The following is a 22,464-nucleotide window of genomic DNA, read 5'->3' as shown; positions in this document are numbered from 1 at the left end:
TGTTAATAAATGTCAATTGCTGTCATACGTTTCAATGTTTTTCTCTGGCATTAGTTACTTCTTCACATCATCCCAGAATTATACTTACAGAGTGAATCACAAAGTAGATACCAAAGCTATTACAGCATTAGCTCATTATCAACTGTATGAAAGATAAAACAAAACATATTAGCCACTAGAAAGTATTGATCCAAAAAGCTAACCATTGTATTTATTTGCTATAGGCATATTTTTCATTAAATTTGACTGTAACAGAGGTATATCAATATTAAATAGCAAATCTGTAGTTATTAATTTAACTCCTTTTCAATGTTTTGTACAGTTAGTGATTTGAATAGTAATTTTCTTTGACAGATGCTGCAAGTTGTTAACTGATTTATTTCTACCATTAGAAGATCATGAACTTGATATTTATCAAGCTTATGTATTTATACTAAGTTAATTCACGTTTTGTTTCTGTGTTCTATCTTAAGAAAGTAATGGACTGACTTAATCTTGGATGGGCATAATGTGTGGATGATAACAGATTTAATATATAACTGTGTGTTCCGACTTTGCATAACAAACGGTAGCTAATTTATGTAGCCACACGTTCTCACTGATTGAAGTAAAAGATAATGGTTGTTTACTTAAAGTATTTCTGTATTTCTACTTCATTCTGTAAGAAACAAGTATTGATACTTTAAAAAAAAATCAACTGTGCGGACAATTTTGAATTCAACTGTGCGGACAATTTTGAATTCAACTGTGCGGACAATTTTGAATTCTAAGTAAAAAAAATGGTAATAGTTTTTTATACTTCCACTTGAAATATGGCATTTTTATGCAGTTTTAACAGGCACTGGAAGAACCACATATGAAATCTGTTGTTATTTTCCAGTGTTCTACAAGAAGGAAAATTTTCTTACAATAAATCCTTGTTTAAAATGACCATAGTTAAGAAAATTGAAAAATAACAATTTAACATGTTTTTAAGTTGAACTATGAGTTCGTTCCTCTGGGAAGAAAGAGGGATATGTCTGCCATCATGCTCACAACTTGAGGGTCCCTCTCATAGTGGGCTCTTTGTCAGTAATGATTCTCAACTCCACGAGGAAGGAACTAATAGTTCCCAAAGCAGATAGAGTTTCCTGTATTTTTATGTGTCTTGTCTCAGCAGTACTAAAAAATTAGTCTCTTAATGGGAAGTATTGCCGCAACAATTTTGTCCTAAAACAAGGATTGTATCATTATCATGAAATTCTTTACATTTCATTTAAAATCAAAGCTCTAGGTGAGAAAAAATAGATCTTTCATGTTCATACATTACTTGAATTTCAAAATCTGTCAACAACTAGATACCATAGTTGAATGAAAATTACTGCTAATGTGGAATGTTTTCACACGAACTTAATTTGGAGAATTATGGATTCTAAAAGTACATAATGCATTAGAATATTCCTTGCAATATTTTCCCACTAAAGGCAGCAACTGGAACCATTTCTGGAATATTTAAAAGATGTTCTCTGCCCTCACCCCTTTGCTGCACTTCTGTGATATAGCTCACAAACATGTGGCATGCTACAGTATTTGCAATAAAAGTGATTTAATAAGCTCTCCTAATGAAGATGGATATGGATGCAAATACAAATTTTCAAAACAGGGGGGGATCCTTATGTGTGTTCGAAGAGAGGAAATGGTTAAAGACAGCAAGACTGTCTGATAAGTAGCAAAGACACTGGGAAATTTGGCTCAGTGGAGATTTAGTAGGCTTTTTGCATAACCCTATCAAAAGTGTAGATTGGTAATCACCATATACAGGAGATGTTGGGTCACTGTCAGGCACAACAAAAAGACTGCTAAACATGTGAACTTGTGGCCTAACGGCCTACTTCTAAAGTGGACAAAACACACACACACACACACACACACACACACACACACACACACACACACACACACACAAAATTCACACATGGGATGATAAAGCGCTGCTTGTGGGAGCATACAGGGATATGGTGGGGACAGGGTAGGCCAGCTAAGTGCAGTTGGGAGGTTTGCACTTCACTGCCCCCACCCCTACCCTGGTATCCCTACCCCTCCCCACCACTTCTCCTCCTTACCCCCACTACCCAGATTGCTTCTCCCATTGTGCACAGTTGCTCACTTTGCGGCCATGGTGGCCACAGACAGTGATCGTTGTGTATGAGTTGTGAATGTGTGAGTGTGTGTGTGTGTGTGTGTGTGTGTGTGTGTGTGTGTGTGTGTGTGTGTTCACTTTAGAAGAAGGCCTTTTGGGCAAAAGCTCACATGTTTACCAGTCTTTATGTTGTGCTTGTCTGCAACTCAGCATCTCCTCTCTATGGTGAGTAGCAATCTATCCTTTTCATAATATTGTCATTATTCGGCCCTGGATTTTCCATTGTTTGGTTTTACATAGATAAATTTTAAGATGGTATTTATGCATGCTGCTACTTAGAAAGGAAAAACTTTTTTGTTTTTATTTCATTTGATGTGACTAAGTCCAAGATGACCAGCATAGGAAGAGAGATTTACGTAAGTGCTTTCTTATTTGTTTTTTTTTTTATTAATTGTACCAGTATACAACAAAATCCAGTTCATTGTTTCATGAAGTTGCAGCATATTTGATAAGCACATGTTTCAGTATTTGGAAGCTGCAGAGCAGCTGCAAGCTGGGAGATGTGGGTGAGAAAACCATGGAGCACTGCAGAAATTCTCCATGAAACCAAAGACAAGGGAATACAGGCTGTTATGTTCAAATCATTTCATTCATTTATTTTAGCTGTAGTAAAGTGCCTAGTTTCCATATAAATTAAACACCATATGTGGTGAACAATAAATGTGTAGGCTTTATGAGGAGGATTGTCTTTGTTCTGATTGCCATAATTTCTGACTCCTAGTTACATTCCCTCAGATGACCACATTATCACATACCATTGATTTCTTAAGGAAAATAAGAAAGAAGAAAAAAGATGACAACTAACCTTTGTGATGAAGTAATAAATGATACACGCATAAAAAGTAGCCATGTCAGATGGGCTTCTATAATTTCATTCTCCTTCAAGGCAGAGAGGAAGTTTGCACTTACAGATACATAAACGATACCATAACCTAACTGCTGCAAGTGTCTCATATCCTCTTGCATCCTCCCCGTGTTTATTGCTGATCGCTCTAAACAATCACACAAATTGTGGTGGTGCATGAAAAGTGTCAGTTTGTCTGGATAAATTTCTTTTCTGCTCAGAAAAAGGAGCCAATTTACAAAAATCTAGTAGTTGATGATATTTCTTTATTATGCACCTATTTGGTACTTATCACTTCCACCTTGAGGTGAATGGAGGTCTGTCCTATTAGTACTGAGCAAGTTGGTGCAGTAGCTAAGACACTGGACTCACTTTAACAGATGTATTTCCTCATCCAGCTACACAGATGCAGGTTTGCATGCTTTCTCAAAACCACCTAAGGCAAATAGGAGGAGAAATCATTCGGGGGGGGGGGGGGGGGGGGACAGCCAACTTACATCCCCTTCTGTTGTTCTACTTTGCCTTGTAAGTAGTTTGAGTACATCTGGAGAGTAGCTTTCTGTGCTTCATAAATGCTGACAGCTAGTCATTTGGAGCACATTCAGACTCATTCGAACAAAACTGAATTTTTATTTGAATTTGAATGATCTACTGAAATGGTAGTTTCCTTACATCTTTTGCAGAATGACTGTAATAAAGCTTTGATGCACATTTTAATTCTGTTGGTTTGAGAAGACGTGGCAAATTTTTATAGAGTTACATACCTCAGTTGGTAAAAAGGGAACCCTTACAGGATCACTTTGGCTGGCTGGCTGGCCAATTGTTAACAAGCCTTTTTCTCAGGAACTGGTAAACATATCAAGTTGAAATTTATGTTGTATATTTAGGTCCATAGTCCCGTGATGATGTAAAAAATGTAAGTTTCTACATATTATAGTAAAAAAAAGGCCTTTTATGCAATATATTTTGATAGTCGCAAACTCGCTCATCAAAACCTCTAGCATACTTCCCAATGATCTAGAATCGTGACATTTGGCAAGAAGCAAGGTTTCACAGTATCTGAAAATTTTAATTTGCTATTATTTCACATGGAAAAAAATATTTCGTTAGTCATTTGTTACCTGTCTGTCTGTTAGGACCCCTTTTTCTCCTCTACGGAGGATCAACAAGCTCAACTGCTGCTCATGCAAAAGGGTATGTCATCTGGTGACGTCACATGTCCAACGTTTGTCATCCACTTGTGAGGTATTTCTTGACATTTACAGCCTCGTATTACCTGTATCTACATCACTTCAGGTGTTCTTAAATGTTAATAATCTATATCCAGCAGTTGCCTTAGGTAGATCTGGCTATGATAAAAGAGTAATACATGTCTCTGTGAACCTCTCCATTCAAAGGCGTAAAGAGATTATATCAGAATTGTATTTAACATAGTTTTATATATTGATTTATTGTGAAAGAAAACAATAATTTTAAGACTTAATTCATATTCAGATGTTCAGTAAATTTTAATAAAATGATGCAGTCATAACCAGTTAATTAAACTGTAGAGTGAAGTATAACAGTAAATATTATTACCAGTGGAAGCAATTATCATTTTTCTACAAAGTGTCTAATATCATGAAATTTAGTCCGTATTTGTTTGCAACTGTCCCCAATGGAGAACAAGTCCTTACTTCTTTTGCCACTTCATAATAGTTTATATTGTGTTGTACCTCTAACTTCTTTCTGTAATTTCTCGTATTATATGAGCAAAGGAAACATATGATTGAAGATTGCACTAAAGATGGGATAGGTTATTACAGTATATCTACAAGTCCCAGTCAAACTTAACATAAGTATCTCCATATATTTCCGTTTTATATCCTGGTCCAGTTGAGTATCAGTATTCATTTTCCTGAAGTTAATTGTTCCTGTGATGTTTGAATTTAGGTCACTTAGAGAATGGCAGTGTTGCTGACAAGAAATAACTTAGATAAAAATTTACAGATTAAAATCAAAACAACAATTTTCTTGTGTAATGTTCCCAGTTCTGAAACTAGTACGTGGTGCTATCATATGTCTCGAGGGTTGTTTCCTTCTACCAGTGTTTAATTCAATTCAATAGTAACTCGTAACTCCATGTAACATGTAGCTCTAGTCTCCAGTGCACATTTTTAGAATGTCTGTGATTGCTAAATTGCAGAATAGTTCAGATTCTATGTGAAAATTTAGATTCTTCCATAGCTGCCTGGAAAGAACTATTTTTGGAGAAGGTAAATGCATATCACCACTGCCAGTAGAACAGTAATTCGGCATTCATGCTAAGTTTATGGTAGATGACTGTTGTTGTACTTTATTTACATATTGGTGCAGTGTTCCAGAATGCATGTTCCAGATGTGCTGTTGCTTTCCTCTTTACATTATGGCTAGGTCCATTCCATTGACAAAGAAAATGACTATATCGTAACCAGTTTCTTCCTCTTTGCTAAATTTTCATGAACCATGCCTTTCCAAAACTGACAATCAGTGATGAAGATAGAAGGCACATAATAATGCAAGACAAGAGTTCAAATCCCAGTCTTGCTACCATGATTTAGGGTTCTCCATAGTTTCTTGTAAATCATGGCATGCTTTTGTTGGGATAGTTTTTTCGACAATGCAATAAGTTCTTTTTCCCATTCTTATCCAGCTGAGCTAGTATTCCATCTCCATACCATTTTAAATTATTATTCTCTCTCTCTTTCCTTCAGAAAGGTTTCTACTGTGTTTCCTTGTAAGCATCTAAAATCTATACCATATGGGGTCATTCCAGATGGTGGCCATGTATCACAACCATCCCTCAATATAATTGGAAAATCCTTACAAATTCTAATGTAGCATTATATACAAGATCGAAAAGGAAAAAAAAAAAAACTACTGCTTGTGTTAGTAAAAATCTCTGGATAAGGATTTGCAACATAAGTGGTGTAAACTCCAATGGGATGTGAAAATTGTGGAACTGATGTACAAGTTTGTGGAAAACAACATGCAGAAATGTATTCAGCAGTGGAGGGATAAAATACAGATGTTTATTGATCCAAATGGACTCTGATTGAACGTATGTGGTATATACCTAAATTTGCAGCTCCCCCAACCTCCCTCCCCTCCCCCCTCCTCTCTCTTTCTCTCCCCCCCCCCTTCCCTCCCCCCTCACTTTCTCCTCCTTTCACTTACGAAATTTGTTGTTAACAATCCAAACAAATTCAAAATTAATAGCAGTGTACATAGCTACAACATTAGGAGAAAGGATGATCTTCACTAATCAAGGTTAAATCTAACTTTGGCTCAGAAAGGGGTAAATTATGCTGCCACAAAAGTCTTTGGTCACTTACCTAATAGCATCAAAAGTTTGACAGATAGCCATATAGCATTTGAAGGGAATTAAAAGAATTTCTGAAGGGCAACTCCTTCTACTCATTAGATGAATTTTTGGATATAGTAAGTGGGAAATTCCCCCACACCCCCACCCAAAAAAGAAGAAAAAATATTAAGTGTCATGTAATATGTTGTGTCTTGTATAGACACTTTTATTAACCTGATAACCTAACACGTTCCACATCATTATGAAGTGTCATATTCATGATATATGGAACAAGTACTAATCTAATCTAATCTAATCCTCCTTTTAGGTGTCTTCTATAATTCTGAGAGGAACACAACAACATGTCCAGTTTTATGAAACTTGTCATATTGTAGAGCAAAATTCAAGACCAAAAAACTTTTTTTTCACGCCATCATAAAAAGTACCTTAGTAATGCGATCAGTCTTGTTTTATCTTACTGTTTCCATCAAATGTAATTGCCTTTTTCAATGTAGAAGCCTACGTTGCCAGTTGTCTGCATTCTGACTTGGCTGCCATCTCTCATTCTTAATAAATTTTTTGGTGATGAAAAAAAAATCCTCCTTTGTTGTATTGGCTTCTAAATGGTAATAAAATAGTTCATGAAGATTCTTGTAACAGTCTCCATTGAAGTATTTACTTCTTCTTTTATATCAATTTTTTACTTTATTCTTAGTCTTTCAAAGGGGCGAGTGGGCAGTTTATTTTTATAATTTTAATTCTGTTCCTTGCCTGTCTTTGGTCTGAACAGCAGTTTACTGTACTTTTTTATTATCAACAAGTTTCTTGCTAGGTCTGGTTTTTGGGACACATTCCCCAACATATCAAGGTTATTAAAGGTGAATTGATCAAGAAAATACATGAATTTAACTTAAAGTATTTTTCCATTTTTTACAATTGAATACCTGTTAGGAAAAGTGTTGTAACTCTGAAAATGCAAATTTTTCAGGAGAGAAGAAAGACAAATAAACAAGCCAAATATTTGTGAATGCTTCTTCTGCCATTGGTAATCAGTGTAAATGAGTTTAATAATTATTAATGTACAATAATTTTCACAGTGTGCAACTTTAAAAACCAAGATATGAGACAAGATTTTTGGATGTTCATGCAAAAACATTGCCATTCCAATGGAAGTAGCATGATTTTTCAGTTTACAATGTTTATGTCACTGAAAGTATTTAGCTTTTAAGCTATTTCTTGGTTTTATTTTGTATAAAAATAATGAAACAGAAATCATACTTGTAATTCACATTACTCATTGTTAGAGCTACCCATTGTTTAACAGAATTCGCTGAAGGCTATAAATATTGTTGCAAAAGAATGTTCTGCGGTGATTAAACATCACATTGGGTGGGCTATTCAATCCAGTTATCACAGGCGGAAATGTAATGTTTTTACACCTGCATAGTTTTGCTAAGTTTGCAGAGTATTGAGGTTGCAAATATTTGTGACTCTTGTGGCACTGAAGTACTGTCAGAGAGTCTGAGGCTATCTTCATCCAAACATAATCTGTCATTTCGCATTTTGGGTCTTTGTGGATTTGCTTTTCAGTAGTGCACAGATCAATGAAATCTCCTTGCTTCTTGTATCGAAACAAAAATTAGTTCTTTGGTCTTGCTTGTTTGTAGCCTTCTCTGTATGATTGTGCAGCCTTGAATATGCTGCTTCCATCTGAAAATGGTGCAGTTTGACCTCTTTTTCAGTTTTCTTTCTGTTTCATTTTCACTGTTAACTAACTGAAGAAACAGTCTGTCATGATACCCATGAGTCAGAATGTGGTACTCCTAAGTGTAAATTACATTCTCCCCAGAAAATAGCTCAAATTTATTAACATTCAGTGTGGAACTCAGGCAGAGCTTTTCATTCTTATGTCTTGAGTAGTTGCTTTCTTGTTTTGGTAGTATCTCACTGTGTTTTTTTAGAAAATCCTACAGGTCGCCCTGCAGTTTGTTTAGACATTCAGACAGTTTTCATGCTTACCCCTTCTGGCTTCAAAAGGACCTGCCACATTTTATCTCTGTCGTAGGATTTGCCGAGTTCTAGCAGTGATTGTATATACAATGCACAAGCTTTTTCAACAAACCTGAATTTGTTCTGAATTTCTTCTCAAAAAGTACTAATTGTGCAATGCCTGCACAAAATGGCCTCCTCGGTTTCTATGCATTTGATATCTGCTATTTCAGTGCATAGTGAAGCTAATGTCTTGATTTTGCATTATAGTCTTAAGTTGCAGAATTCCTCAAACAGCAGTTTGTTGACCTCCAAAACTTAGTGTACTATACTGGTATTTACTTTTGCAATTAAAAAGAGAGCAATTCATATTTATAAGTAAAGTTATTATACAGGCAACAATAAGGGCTCTGATTATGCATTAAAATGTAATATATGCAATTAATCTTATGAGTCTTCCATTAAATACAATGGTTTTGTTAGACCGGCTTACAACATTTTTGAACCACCTGTTTGGCAGAGATTTTCCCAGGCACTGGTTTTTTGTTGTGGGCCATATATTGTTGCCCCAAATTCTGTTTGTATTTCTTCCCATTCCTCCTCCATTTGTTATACTTAATTTTGCATTTCTGTCCCCTGTTTATATCTTTGCACATACTCCAGCCTAGCAACACTGACTTTCCTACTCCACTGTTACACCGTTTCAGCACCCTAGTGACCCACTGAGAAATTAAATAAAAAAAAGGGTTCTTAATGTACATTTTTGCCAACACACCTTTATACACAACTCATTCTTACTGCATAACTTTTATATGTGTAAACCCAGCATTCTAGAAAAGTGGATTTGCTGGAAGATATTCATTTGTGCTGTGTTATATGTCTTTGTGCACTTGGTAAGTTATTTACTGTTACTAAAAACCAAAAATTTCTATTTTTACTACTAATGGAAATGGCAATAAATTGCTTGGTTTCTGTTGCATTAATTATTCTCTTTGTCAGATTGTGGATTTAGAAATATTATTCTGCATAACAATCTCAAATTATGTCGTAATAAAGGAATGTGGGCAGCATTATGCTTGAGGATAGAGAGAGGGAGAGAATATGATATTGATACAGACACAGAGAGAGAGACATGCACGAACTCACCTGGAGTCAACTAGAGAAATTAAAGCTCACTGAGGAATAAAATTGTTTTAAAAAAACTGATTTCCTGTAGTTGAATAATACATTGACTGCCAACTAATGATTTAGTTGGGAACTGACATAAATGCAGTTAAATGTGATGTGACCTGTCCAGATGCTGATCTGGCATTTCCTGGAGGCTAGCAATCATTTTTTAGCACACTGGCTAGATTACAGTAAAAGGTAGCATCACATCATTATGCACACTTTTATACAGTTCTGCCCTCTTCATATCAATGTTTTCACCTTTCTTTATAAGGCACTCCTTGCCACAGTGCAGTTTTATCAGGGCACATTTTGTAAAATGAGATGATGACAGTATTTCTTTCTATCCTTAAGCTCAGCAAGCATACTGCTGCTTCATTCCCCTGTTGACTAGAGGTGAAACCTTGTACATAACAGACATCACTCTGGAGTTTCATTTGTTCATGTCACTTCAGTAGTGTCTGTAATGTCTTAGGTAGCGTAATAAATATAGTCAGCAGTGAATTTGTTTTGCATGAAATTGAAGTGGCATGATTTTAAAACTCCAGAGAGGTAAATGTTGTGAACAAGAGTGAAAGTGTCTGTCTCTCTGTGTGCAGCTACCCTGGGGTTTCGAGTGGTGGTGATGTCGACTATGATACAATGGCATACATGGATCTCAGTAGTATTGATGATGTCGCCTTCGACTTGAATAACCTGAACTTGCCCGAACTGATGCGGTCATTAAGACAGTGAAGATACTGGATAAGGTATGGAGCCAGGCATATATATGAAATTAGTCATTTGGTAGCCTTTTGACAGCTTCATTAACTTTAATACTATCAGCTTGTTGCACCTGGTCCTATTGTTTGATACTTTCATTTTATGATAGTTTTTTTTTTTTTTTTTAATAAGACTGTTACTCCTAGGTTAACACCATAACTGGTATTTGTGCTTTTTGAAATATATTTTTGTGTTGTAAGTGGTGTAATGCCTAGGAAATGGTGCAAACTAATGGACTGTGGATTGTTAACATTACATAGCCTTTGATAAAATATGGACAAGTTGGAAAGTGTAAGTGGTGTTTTATGCGTGAAAATTTAGTGCTCTGTATGTTCTCATGTTTGCATTATATTGATGACAAGGAAGCTTTATTGTCAGTATCTCCTTTACAAGCATCTTTGTGTAAAAGAACTTAAGTCAAAACATAAAAGAATTTTTCCTTGTCAGAAGAATGTTTTTGTGTACAAAAGTGAGAAAGTATATTTTTAATTGATTATTAAGGCTCGTATGAAAGGAAACTGTAAATCGTGAATAAGTAGTTGTTATTACATACAAACCTGGTGACTGCCAAAATACTTCTGTAAATATGATGTTTTATTGTTGATGGTGTAATTGGAAATAGGTCAAGTATTAATCTTTTGTTGTATTACACAGCTACTTCAATTTATAACTTATTGTAGAAATTTTAGTGTTTATATGTGCCATAAAATTACCTGTATTTGCTGTTAATGATCACTGTTAGAGAGTGATGTGAAAGGATATTTACCTTGCTGTGATTTCTTATGTGTTATATCAGTTGTGGAAGTTTCATAGTTTATTAATGAATGTTTGTTGACATTGGATGTGAAGAGTGACACGCTGACAATCATGTAAACTGAAAGAACAGTCATGGATTGTTTGTGGCTGTGACTAACGTAGATAAGTGATAGAACCCATTTTAAACAGAATTTAGAGTTTGGATAATATCAAACAATGCAAATAGAAAGAGTTCATGGAAACACCTCTTTAGTTGTAGGGTAAAAGAAAAATTTAAATTTAAGCCTGCTTGACTCTTTAGTCACTGTAGGTACAACATACCTTTGTCAGTACAGTTCATCAAATTATGTACTAATCAACATGCACTTAGACAAATAGCAATTATCATACAAGTCTTTCTATTGCCCATATTCATTTCATGTTAGCTTTGTATACTCTTCATGCTGAATGGAACTGAGTTGAATACGGGCAAAGATAATGGCACTGAACTACTTCACCATGGCTCACGCCATTCAAGCACTTGTAATGAAACACTGAAATTTTTAATGTCAGTACCAATATATTTTTACATCAGGTAAGAGTTCAGTTCGACAGTTGAAACAAGATCTACTATATTTAGATTACTGTATGTTATTGTGCTAATCTAATACTAATATACAAAATGCCATATTGGTAACAATGATTTTGACTGTTGTTATGTCGACATTGAACATGACTTTATGTAAACTGCACTTTTGCTGTTTATAGATTCTATAAAATTTGTAAAATATGAAGTCACACTACAGTACACACAAGATGACAAGTAAAGATGTAGGTGTTTTTTTCCCCCACATGATAAGAGAACATGTTGCAAAGCTATAGCAACAAACTGGATAAAAGTTATGTAGGTAATATTATTTCTTGTGAGGTTACATGCTGGATAGGTATACATTCCTGATTATAGTGCGTATTATACCTTTCACATTTAAAATATTTTCAAAACCTTTCAGTGTGAAATTTTTGCGACTTTTTTTTTTTTTTTTTTGGAGAATAGAATGCAGATTTTGTTCCTGTTGTTGTCAGAGTATTTAAAGACTGTTCTGCTTTTAGAAACATCATCATTATTTTAAAAATTTCATCAGTTTCTCAGTACTCATCCTGAAAAGATAAATGTGATAAAATTTTTGTTACAGACTTTGTCTCAGTTTCCACCAACATACACAGTCCCCCATGCTCTGTTTTGTTTGGAGTTAGGTCTTTGCTAGCACAATGAATATACATAACAATTATACAGTAACTTGAAATACAAACATCAGGGCATGTAAAATCAACTGCTCTTTGTATGCCTATATTGAAACATTGTGCAGTTGAAAGGCAAGTAAACAAAATGTTGAAACCATAGTAAACACCCCTTCCTTAAACTCTTACTTCATTCTGGTCTCTTTTCCACACCATTAGTGAAATTTGTAAATGTGTGAACACTCTTCTGTTTTCTCAATACTCTTCTTCTATTCTGTGCCTCTTACCTCAGATGCACGTGTACTACTTCCTGCCAGACACCACTTGTCGGACATTCATGTGTGGGTTACCACATTTACCTGGCTGTTCCAAAACAATTCTTTCATCCCCTTTCCATTAATATGTTATGTTGAATGTTTTAAAAAGTTCTTGGGGTATTAACTGAATATTTGCCTGGAAGAGAAGACAAGGACTACCCTCTACATTAGTTACAGAGCTCTTTCTTTATTGGAAATACTTGTAACAATCCACCTGTTTCATTTGTTCCCTCACTTTATCAGATAACTTTCTCCAGGATTTGCAGTGCACAAGAAACAATAAGTACCATCTAATAAGACAGCATATGATTTTCCTCAGACTGCTGTTTGTTTTTGGCTCAAAATTGTAGGTAAGATGCATTATTGGTGCTGTTAAGTACATGCATTGTGGTACATAGGTATGGTTTAAAATGAACAAGTTTGCTTAGAGGTACAGTTTTTAGTGGAGTTCCACTGAGTTAATTGAGATTGTGAATCCTTGTAGTAAAGTTGTTGTGGGATATGCTTTCTGAAAATAGAATAAATTTTGTTTTTCTATATGAAGGGGAGGGGGGAGATTGGGGTGGGGGGGGGAGGAAGCTTCAGCAAGTTACATCTGGTTCTGAGAGTAAAGTGTTTCAGTATCCATGTAAAGGAATTATGAGGCATCATATTAAGTATTGTTTGCCATTTGTCTGTGCTTTACGTGTATTCAATCATCTGTTTATATACCTCATGTCTTTGTCTCACGTATTCTGGAAGTATAATTTTCTCACCAGTTTTCCCTTTATACTCTCACTTATTTTAAGCTGTGCTTATCATCCATGTTCCACCTTGCTCTGTGCTCAGTGGAATACTTACCTGCCAGTTATTGTCTGATACATACTCTTCATATTCATTTGTTTATTGTATACAGACATCTTTGTCAAGCATTTAATATCACTCCTTGTTGGATAGCTTTAAGAATACCTGCTCTCAGTGGAGTGTTTATGTTCACTGTGTTGTCTCAGAATGGTAGTAAACTACCATAGGCCCTTAACAGCAGATCTATGTATTAGCATCAGTTGAAAAATGTGCCTTCATTAAGCTGAACACTTTGTCATATTTGCATATAAACATTGCATTGTTGGATTGCATAAAATTGTAAAAAAAAAAAAAAAAAAGTATTAGCCACACTACACAGTTAATAGTTTTCCTAAAACAGGATGATAAGTAAAATAAATAGTACTTTCAATGTTACAGATAATTAGATTTCATTTATTATTGGTATTTAGCCCATGCCTAAGCTTTGTAATTAGATGAATGTATAGTTCTGTTTATATGCTAAAAGAAACTCATGGTTTGCATTAGTGAAAGTTCATTTCAGTAAAAAAGGAGTGCTGAATGTTTGAAATTTATATAACATGAATATAATTTGAATCAACAAAATGGTAGTCAAATAACTAAACTAAAATAGTGTTTGTCAGGAAATGCATTTTCAGTATTGCAAATACTAAACTTTCAGTTGTAGATTATCCGGAACAGTTATTTGTATGTCTGTGTTATTGCAATGACAGCTTGCTCAGTATTTTGTGAAGTGAAGAAACTAGAAGGGACAACCCTCTTATAACAAATCTCCTTGCAGAGAGTTGTTTTATTTACTTGACTCATTTTACACTTCAGGTAAGTTTTTGAAATTTTAAATAAAGCACCATTTTCATCTGGTTGCAATAGCCTTAACTTTGTAGCTGAATTTTATTAAACCACTGTATGTATGCCTTTATATGCAACTGCAGCTGGAAAGTGGATAAGGACATACAGTGATTTTGTTCTATCACACAGTTATGTTTTATAATGTAATTCAAAAAGTACAAATAAAAAGAGGTTGTCAATTTTTGGAAATATGTGTTGCGATTGATGGATGTAAATAAACAATCAATATGTTGTACAAATCAATATTTGAATAAATCAGTGTCTACAGTTATTGGTATGTAATGTGATTGACAGTGTACTTAATTCGTCCAAATACTACCTCTGTTTTTTAACAGTCTGTAAGATATCAAGTGAATGTGTGTTATGAAACAGCATGAACAATGTTATCGCTTACTTATTGAACAGGTGTGGTAATATTGATTTTTGTATGGCCATGTCCAAAATTTGTAATAAATGAAAGTATACACACATTTTCCCCCTCCAAAGGAATAATTGTTGTTCTAGTACTGTTGGCTGTGGTTCATAAGAAGAGGAAATTGGTGGCTTCATTGGGGCTACAGGCTGTGCATTCAATCCATTTTCCTATATTCTACACTTTATCAAAATATGTTTAATGATGTTTATTGCAGAGTTCATTCATCTCCAGTGTATTTGTGAAAAGTTGTGTTTGCTGTTTCAGTATAGTAGTTTCCACATAACAAGGCTAATATTTTATAAAAGAGCTGCACAGAATTTTATGTTGAGAGCTGACCAGTGGAGAAAGGATAAAGGAAGGAAAGAGAGATGATGTTTTAACATCTGCTCCAAGAATTAATTGATCTTTTTCTGGTTTTGGAAAGAGTGACTATTCAGCATTTTACTGTACACGATTGTGAGACTGCCAGCCATTAACTAATTGTGTGGTTGTCAAGTTATTTGTTTGATCTTCAATTCAAAGACTGGTTTGATTGCACCTCTTCACACTAGTTTATTCTAGATAAACGTCGATATATCTAAATAAGTACTGCAATATATATCCATCTGAAATCTCCTTATTGTACTCATGCCTAGGTGTCTCTCTACACTTTTTACCCCCACACTGGTAATCCCTGTTATCAAATTGACTCTTCCATGACGCTTCAGGATGTGTCCTATCAATCAGTCCCATCTTTTATTCAATTTGTGCCATAAATTTGTTCTTTACCCAGCTTGATTTAGTACCACCTCATTCTTAATCTACCCACATAATATTCTATAGCATCACATTTCAAAAGCTCCTATTGTCTGAACAACCTAATGTCCATGTTTAACGTCTGTATGACACTACACTCCATACAAATACTGTCAGAAAAGACTTCTTAATACTCAAATTTATATTAAGTATGAACAGATTTCTCCATTTCAGAAATGCTGTTCTTACCACAGCCAGTCCACATTTTATATCCTCTTTACTTTGGCCATCATCAGTTATTTTACTGCCCAAATAGCAAAACTCAATACGAATTTTAGTGTCTTATTTTATAATCTAATTCCCACAGTATCACTTATTTAATCCGACCACATTCCATAACCTTTGTCTTACTTTTGTTGATAGCCACGTCTGACAGAATTACAATGTCATCAGGTAACCTCAAACTTCTATTTCTTATCCCTGTACTTGAAATACTCCCTTGCCCAATTTCTCCTTTTTTCCGTTCCCACATGCTCAATTTACATACACTCCTGGAAATTGAAATAAGAACACCGTGAATTCATTGTCCCAGGAAGGGGAAACTTTATTGACACATTCCTGGGGTCAGATACATCACATGATCACACTGACAGAACCACAGGCACATAGACACAGGCAACAGAGCATGCACAATGTCGGCACTAGTACAGTGTATATCCACCTTTCGCAGCAATGCAGGCTGCTATTCTCCCATGGAGACGATCGTAGAGATGCTGGATGTAGTCCTGTGGAACGGCTTGCCATGCCATTTCCACCTGGCGCCTCAGTTGGACCAGCGTTCTTGCTGGACGTGCAGACCGCGTGAGACGACGCTTCATCCAGTCCCAAACATGCTCAATGGGGGACAGATCCGGAGATCTTGCTGGCCAGGGTAGTTGACTTACACCTTCTAGAGCACGTTGGGTGGCACGGGATACATGCGGACGTGCATTGTCCTGTTGGAACAGCAAGTTCCCTTGCCGGTCTAGGAATGGTAGAACGATGGGTTCGATGACGGTTTGGATGTACCGTGCACTATTCAGTGTCCCCTCGACGATCACCAGTGGTGTACGACCAGTGTAGGAGATCGCTCCCCACACCATGATGCCGGGTGTTGGCCCTGTGTGCCAAGGTCGTATGCAGTCCTGATTGTGGCGCTCACCTGCACGGCGCCAAACACGCATACGACCATCATTGGCACCAAGGCAGAAGCGACTCTCATCGCTGAAGACAACACAACTCCATTCGTCCCTCCATTCACGCCTGTCGCGACACCACTGGAGGCGGGCTGCACGATGTTGGGGCGTGAGCGGAAGACGGCCTAACGGTGTGCGGAACCGTAGCCCAGCTTCATGGAGACGGTTGCGAATGGTCCTCGCCGATACCCCAGGAGCAACAGTGTCCCTAATTTGCTGGGAAGTGGCGGTGCGGTCCCCTACGGCACTGCGTAGGATCCTACGGTCTTGGCGTGCATCCGTGCGTCGCTGCGGTCCGGTCCCAGGTCGACGGGCACGTGCACCTTCCGCCGACCACTGGCGACAACATCGATGTACTGTGGAGACCTCACGCCCCACGTGTTGAGCAATTCGGCGGTACGTCCACCCGGCCTCCCGCATGCCCACTATACGCCCTCGCTCAAAGTCCGTCGACAGCACATACGGTTCACGTCCACGCTGTCGCGGCATGCTACCAGTGTTAAAGACTGCGATGGAGCTCCGTATGCCACGGCAAACTGGCTGACACTGACGGCGGCGGTGCACAAATGCTGCGCAGCTAGCGCCATTCGACGGCCAACACCGCGGTTCCTGGTGTGTCCGCTGTGCCGTGCGTGTGATCATTGCTTGTACAGCCCTCTCGCAGTGTCCGGAGCAAGTATGGTGGGTCTGACACACCAGTGTCAATGTGTTCTTTTTTCCATTTCCAGGAGTGTATTAAATAACATGGGGATATTCCCCACTCTTCTGTAAATAAATTGTGTCTATATTTTGCAACCAGAACTTATTAAATTGATGTTTCATTGGTATTCACAAATGTCAGCATCTTGCCTTCTTTTGAATTTCAATTATTACTTTCTTCTTGAAATCTGAGGATATTTCCACTGTCTCATTTATCTTGGACACCAAGTGGAATAGTTCTCGTATGGATTTTGTTCACAAAGATCTCAAAAATTCTGTGGGGAATTTTGTCTATTCCTGGGGCCTTATTTCCACTTAGATCTTTCAGTGCTGCTCCAAATTCTTCTCCCATATCATCTTCACGTATTTCCTCTTCCCTTTCTACGGTACTGTTTCTGTTTCGCTTATACAGACACTCTACACATTCCTTCCATCCTTCTATGCTTAGTAACTGACTTGTCATCTGAACTCTTGATATTCAAACAGTTGATTCTCTTTTCCAAAAGCCTCGAAATTTTTCCATCTATCTTTCCCATAGTCATACATGTTCCTGCAGCCTTCCATTTTTCCTGCTGGTTAACCATTTTGCATTTTCTCACTTTTAGATGTCTGTATTCCCCTTTGTGTGCTTTATTTGCTTCATTTTTATACTTTCTTCTCTCCTCAGTGAAATTCAATATTACCTGTGTTATCCACGGATTTCTACTAGCTGTGACTTTTTACGTTTATGATCCTCTGCTGCCTTCACTATTTCATCCCTCAAAGCTATTCATTTCACTTCAGTTGTATACCTTTCTCTTGCTTTAGTGTAATGTTTCCTATTATTCCTTCTGAAATTCTCAACCGCCTCCGGTTTTTTTTCAATTTATCCACGCCATGTCTCCTTAATTTCCCACCTTCTTGAAATTTCTTCAGTCTTAATCTGCAGTTCGTAACCAACAAGTTAGGATTGGATCCACATATGACCCTGGAAATATCTTACAATTTAGTATTTGGTTTTGAAATCTCTGTCTTGCCATTATATGATCAATCTGGAACCTTATAATGCCTTCCATTCTCTTCCACATATAAAACATTTGTTCATGATTCTTAGCAATGACTACATTATGCTCTATGCAAAAATTTTACCAGGTGGCTTCCTCTTTCATTCTTTTCCCCCCACTACAGGATTAGTTACCCATCCAAATTAATCATCTTATTTAATTATCTGCATAACTTCCTGTATCCCATCTTATATTCTTGCACTCTCTTCTTCATCTGCAAAGCTTGTTGGCATACAGTTGTGGTGGTGCGTGTTTGCTTTGTGTCTGTCTTTGCTGTGACAGTGCAGTTATTATGCTGTTCATACTAGCTAACCCACATTGTTATCTTCTTATTTGTTATTAGACTTATTCCTGCATTGCCCTTATCTGATCTTGCATTGATAACCCTGCTCTTCCTGCCACCAAACTTCACTAATTTAGTCCCCCTACATCTAACTTCTACCTATGCATTTCCCTTTTTAAATTCTCTAAGCTATATATCTGATTAAGGAAACGAACATTTTACACTCCGGCCTGTGGAATGCCAGTTTTCTTTTTCTAGATGACGACATCCTTCTGAGTATGGGAGACTATTTTACCTCTGTATCATTTTATCCAAGAAGATACCATCATTATTAAACGGTACAGTAGAACTGCATGCAGTTGGGGGAGGGGGCAGATAATGGATATAGTTTCCCCTTGTTCAGCTGTTTGCAGTATCAGCACAACAAATGTTACAAGACCATAAGTCATCCAGTCTGTTGCCCCTGCTACTACTAAAAAGGCTGTTCTCCTTCTTCAGGCTCCATGGATTAACTTGGCCTCCCCACTGTAGCTGCACCTAGAGTATGGTGTCCATATCATAGATGTGCTAAGGCGGGACACTGCTCATTTAGAAAATGAAAAAGGCGCGTAATATCCCGATCTCCAAAGCAAGTAAAGCACTGAACTGGGAGCACAGGACTAGCATGATCACGGAAGAAAGAAGCGAAAAGGTGATAAATACAACGAATGGAACGAACTGCGGCAATAAAAGCAGTTTCAGTGTCCTACCTACAATAAACGAGTGCTCTGAAGTGGATATAGGCCTACAGGCAGAAACAACAAGGCAACATATGTTTACTAGGCCAAAAAGCGTTGGTTGTGTGAAACCCAGTGACTGTAGAATTCCTGTGGTAACAAAAAACCGTTTTCATGCACTAGATTCAGATATAAATGTGAAATCCACGGAAAACTGTGATGACAACAACATGCCGAATCTATATAGTGACAAGCACATGAGCAGAATCTTCCGCAATAAACGTGAAGACAAACTTAAAGTGAAAATATTCTCTGATAGCCATGAACGTGAGATCGCAAATATACTATGTTACAGTCATTGTATACAAGCAACTAGTATTGTCAAACCAGGTGCACCCATCCAAGAACTCATTAGAAACATAGAAACTGAAAATGATCGTCATATTGTCACCATAGCTGGAGCCAATAATGTATATAAAAACGACCACAGTGCAACACGAAACCTTAAGGCAATACTAAATTCAACACGAGAAATCAGTTTTTGTAGTTGGAATTCCACATAGGCATGACCTTTCGGAATGGTCATGTGTGAACGTGGAAATCATAAAAGTAAACAGGCAATACTCAAAGATTTGCAGGGCCTACCAAAATGCGTATTTTGTAAGTATGGACTGCAAAGAGACTGTTACACGAGACATGGCACGCACCTTAATAACAGAGGCAAGAAGATTCTGTGCCAAAACATCAGCATGATACTGAAAGCATCTGGCAACCAAAAAGTAATTGCTGCTCTTCCAGTTCCTTGCTTGACGCAAGCAGAGCCTGAAGAAATGGTTACTTCTATAGCAGCAGTAGAGGTGGAAGCAGCAATTGTACCTACACACATAACAAACGCTGCAGAAGCAGTACCTACCACACTTCATCTACAGGATTCAACAGCAGCAGAAGATGAAGCAACATCCAAATCTCCACTGTCACCAGTTGCCACAACAATGTCTACAGCAGCAGCAGGAGCAATACCTATCACACTTCATCAGCAAGATTCAACAGCAGCAGCAGAAGAAGAAGCAACAACCTTATCTCCTCAGTCATCAGATGCCACAACAGTGCCTCCACGTACCATAACAGCAGTTCTATCAATTCCTGTAGTAGCAGCCTCATCTACAATATCATCACAAGGAGGGAAGAGTAGGCATGCAACAGTAGATGTGCTACCACCCCAAGTGAACAACTTTTAGTAAAAGGCAACAAGAGGCAGAAATCCAAAAGATAAGCCTTGTAAAAGGTTTGAAAACCAATCACCATAGTGTTCATTGTGTGAGCAATAAGAGCATGGATCTTAAAATATGTTACCTTAACATTCAAGGACTGAAAGATAAAGAACTTATCATAAATGAGTTTGGTCTTGATAACCAGTTTGATATTTTTTGTCTGAACACTGGGCTAATGAGAATGAACTTGCAGTTACCAAATTTGACAATTTTAGTATAGTAAATAGCAACTGTAGGAAAGAGCACATTAGAGGTGGTGTGCCAATTTATTCCAAACAATCACTCAATTGTACAATAACCAAACTAGACCTAAATTCCTTGTGTGATGAACAGCACTTTGAAGTTACGGGTATAATCATTAATAGTCATAAGCTAATGGTAGTATCCATGTACAGATCACCAAAAGGAAGCATTAACATATTTTTAGAAAAAATGGACATGCTACTGAGTGAATTAAGTAATATTAAATGGCTACACTATGATATTGCAATAGGAGGTGATTTGAATGCTGATTTTGATGTTACTAAATTTAAGGGTAGTGTTGCAGATCTGGAAAACTTACTAAGACAATACAATTTACATCATGTTAATAACAGGCTCACAAGAAACAAAGCATGTTTAGATAACATCTTTGTAAACTTCAAGACCACTGAAAACACATGCGAAGTTGTAGTGTTCCCATTCTCTGACCATGACTCCGTATCTCTAAATTATGCAAGTAAAATTCCCTTCAATAGGAGCAATGCAAACAGACCTGTCCCAACAGTTGTGATTACCAGACCCATAACTGAGGATAAAATTAACACATTTCATAATTCTCTTGCTGACAGAGACTGGTTTGGCCATTGTAGTGTCGATGGACATTACACATCAAGTAATGACCTGCCAGCCAAAATAATATTTGATAGATTTTTTAATGCATTCTTGACCCTATTTAACCGTAGTATTCCCATAAAGAAAATCAAAATAATGGACAGCAGCCACAAATCCAGACCTCAAAACAGACAAAATAAATGGCACACTAAAGAGCTGACAGATCTAAAGAAACAAGTTTTGTTACTGTACAACATATACAATAGTATGAAGTCTGACTATGCCAAACCAGCCTATGTGGAATGCAGGAATGAATACAAAAAAGCCACCCTGCAAGCCAAAAAAACCTACAATGCCAACAGCATACATAATTCAACCAATAAATGCAAAACCGCTTGGAAAGTAATTAACATTGCTGCCACAGATACTAAAAAAGACAAAATGAATATCCCAACACAAACACTCAATGAGTTTTTTTATTAATTCAGTGAAAGAAATAGGAGACACAATTGTCAAACCAGACATTAGTCCATCAGAGTTACTCTCCCAAAATTGGGGTGGACAGTCACTAAATAAGAGCATGCTAACCTTCTCCGAAGTATCGCCTAGATTTGTACAAGGGGTCATAAAACAACTGAAATCATCTGATAGCTTAGATACATATGGCATATCATGCAACCTGCTAAAAAAAGTGTGCGATTGCATTCTGTACCCTTTAACCCATTGCATAAACAAGTGCTTACTCGAGGGATATTTTCCTGATGAGTTAAACCTGTCTAGGATCATCCCAGTATACAAAAAGGGAGATACTCTCCATCTAGTTACAGGCCTATTTCAATAGTACCCGCATTCTCCAAGGTAATAGAATGCATCATGTACCAACAATTATCATCTCACTTTGAGAATCAAATGGTTCAAATGGCTCTGAGCACTATGGGACTCAACATCATAGGTCATAAGTCCCCTAGAACTTAGAACTACTTAAACCTAACTAACCTAAGGACATCACACACACCCATGCCCGAGGCA

General features: G+C 37.0%; 1 protein-coding gene across 4 annotated transcripts in view; it reads left to right on the top strand.

Moving 5' to 3' along the window:
• LOC126188977 (signal transducer and activator of transcription 5B) overlaps positions 1–11,873 on the top strand; it is a 135,015-nt gene extending 123,142 nt beyond the window's left edge. For all 4 annotated transcript variants that reach the window (XM_049930764.1, XM_049930762.1, XM_049930761.1 and 1 more), the window contains one exon: positions 10,101–11,873. In XM_049930764.1, coding sequence (XP_049786721.1) covers positions 10,101–10,236 — 136 coding nt within the window. In that variant the 3' untranslated portion in view covers positions 10,237–11,873. The remainder of the gene's footprint in view (positions 1–10,100) is intronic.
• The last annotated feature ends 10,591 nt before the right edge of the window (positions 11,874–22,464 follow it).

This window comes from Schistocerca cancellata, chromosome 5 (genome assembly GCF_023864275.1).
Source record: "Schistocerca cancellata isolate TAMUIC-IGC-003103 chromosome 5, iqSchCanc2.1, whole genome shotgun sequence".
In the NCBI taxonomy this organism is placed as follows: Eukaryota; Metazoa; Arthropoda; class Insecta; order Orthoptera; family Acrididae; genus Schistocerca; species Schistocerca cancellata.
The sequence above is the reverse complement of the archived record's forward strand: the minus strand, read 5'-3'. Positions and strand labels throughout refer to the sequence as shown.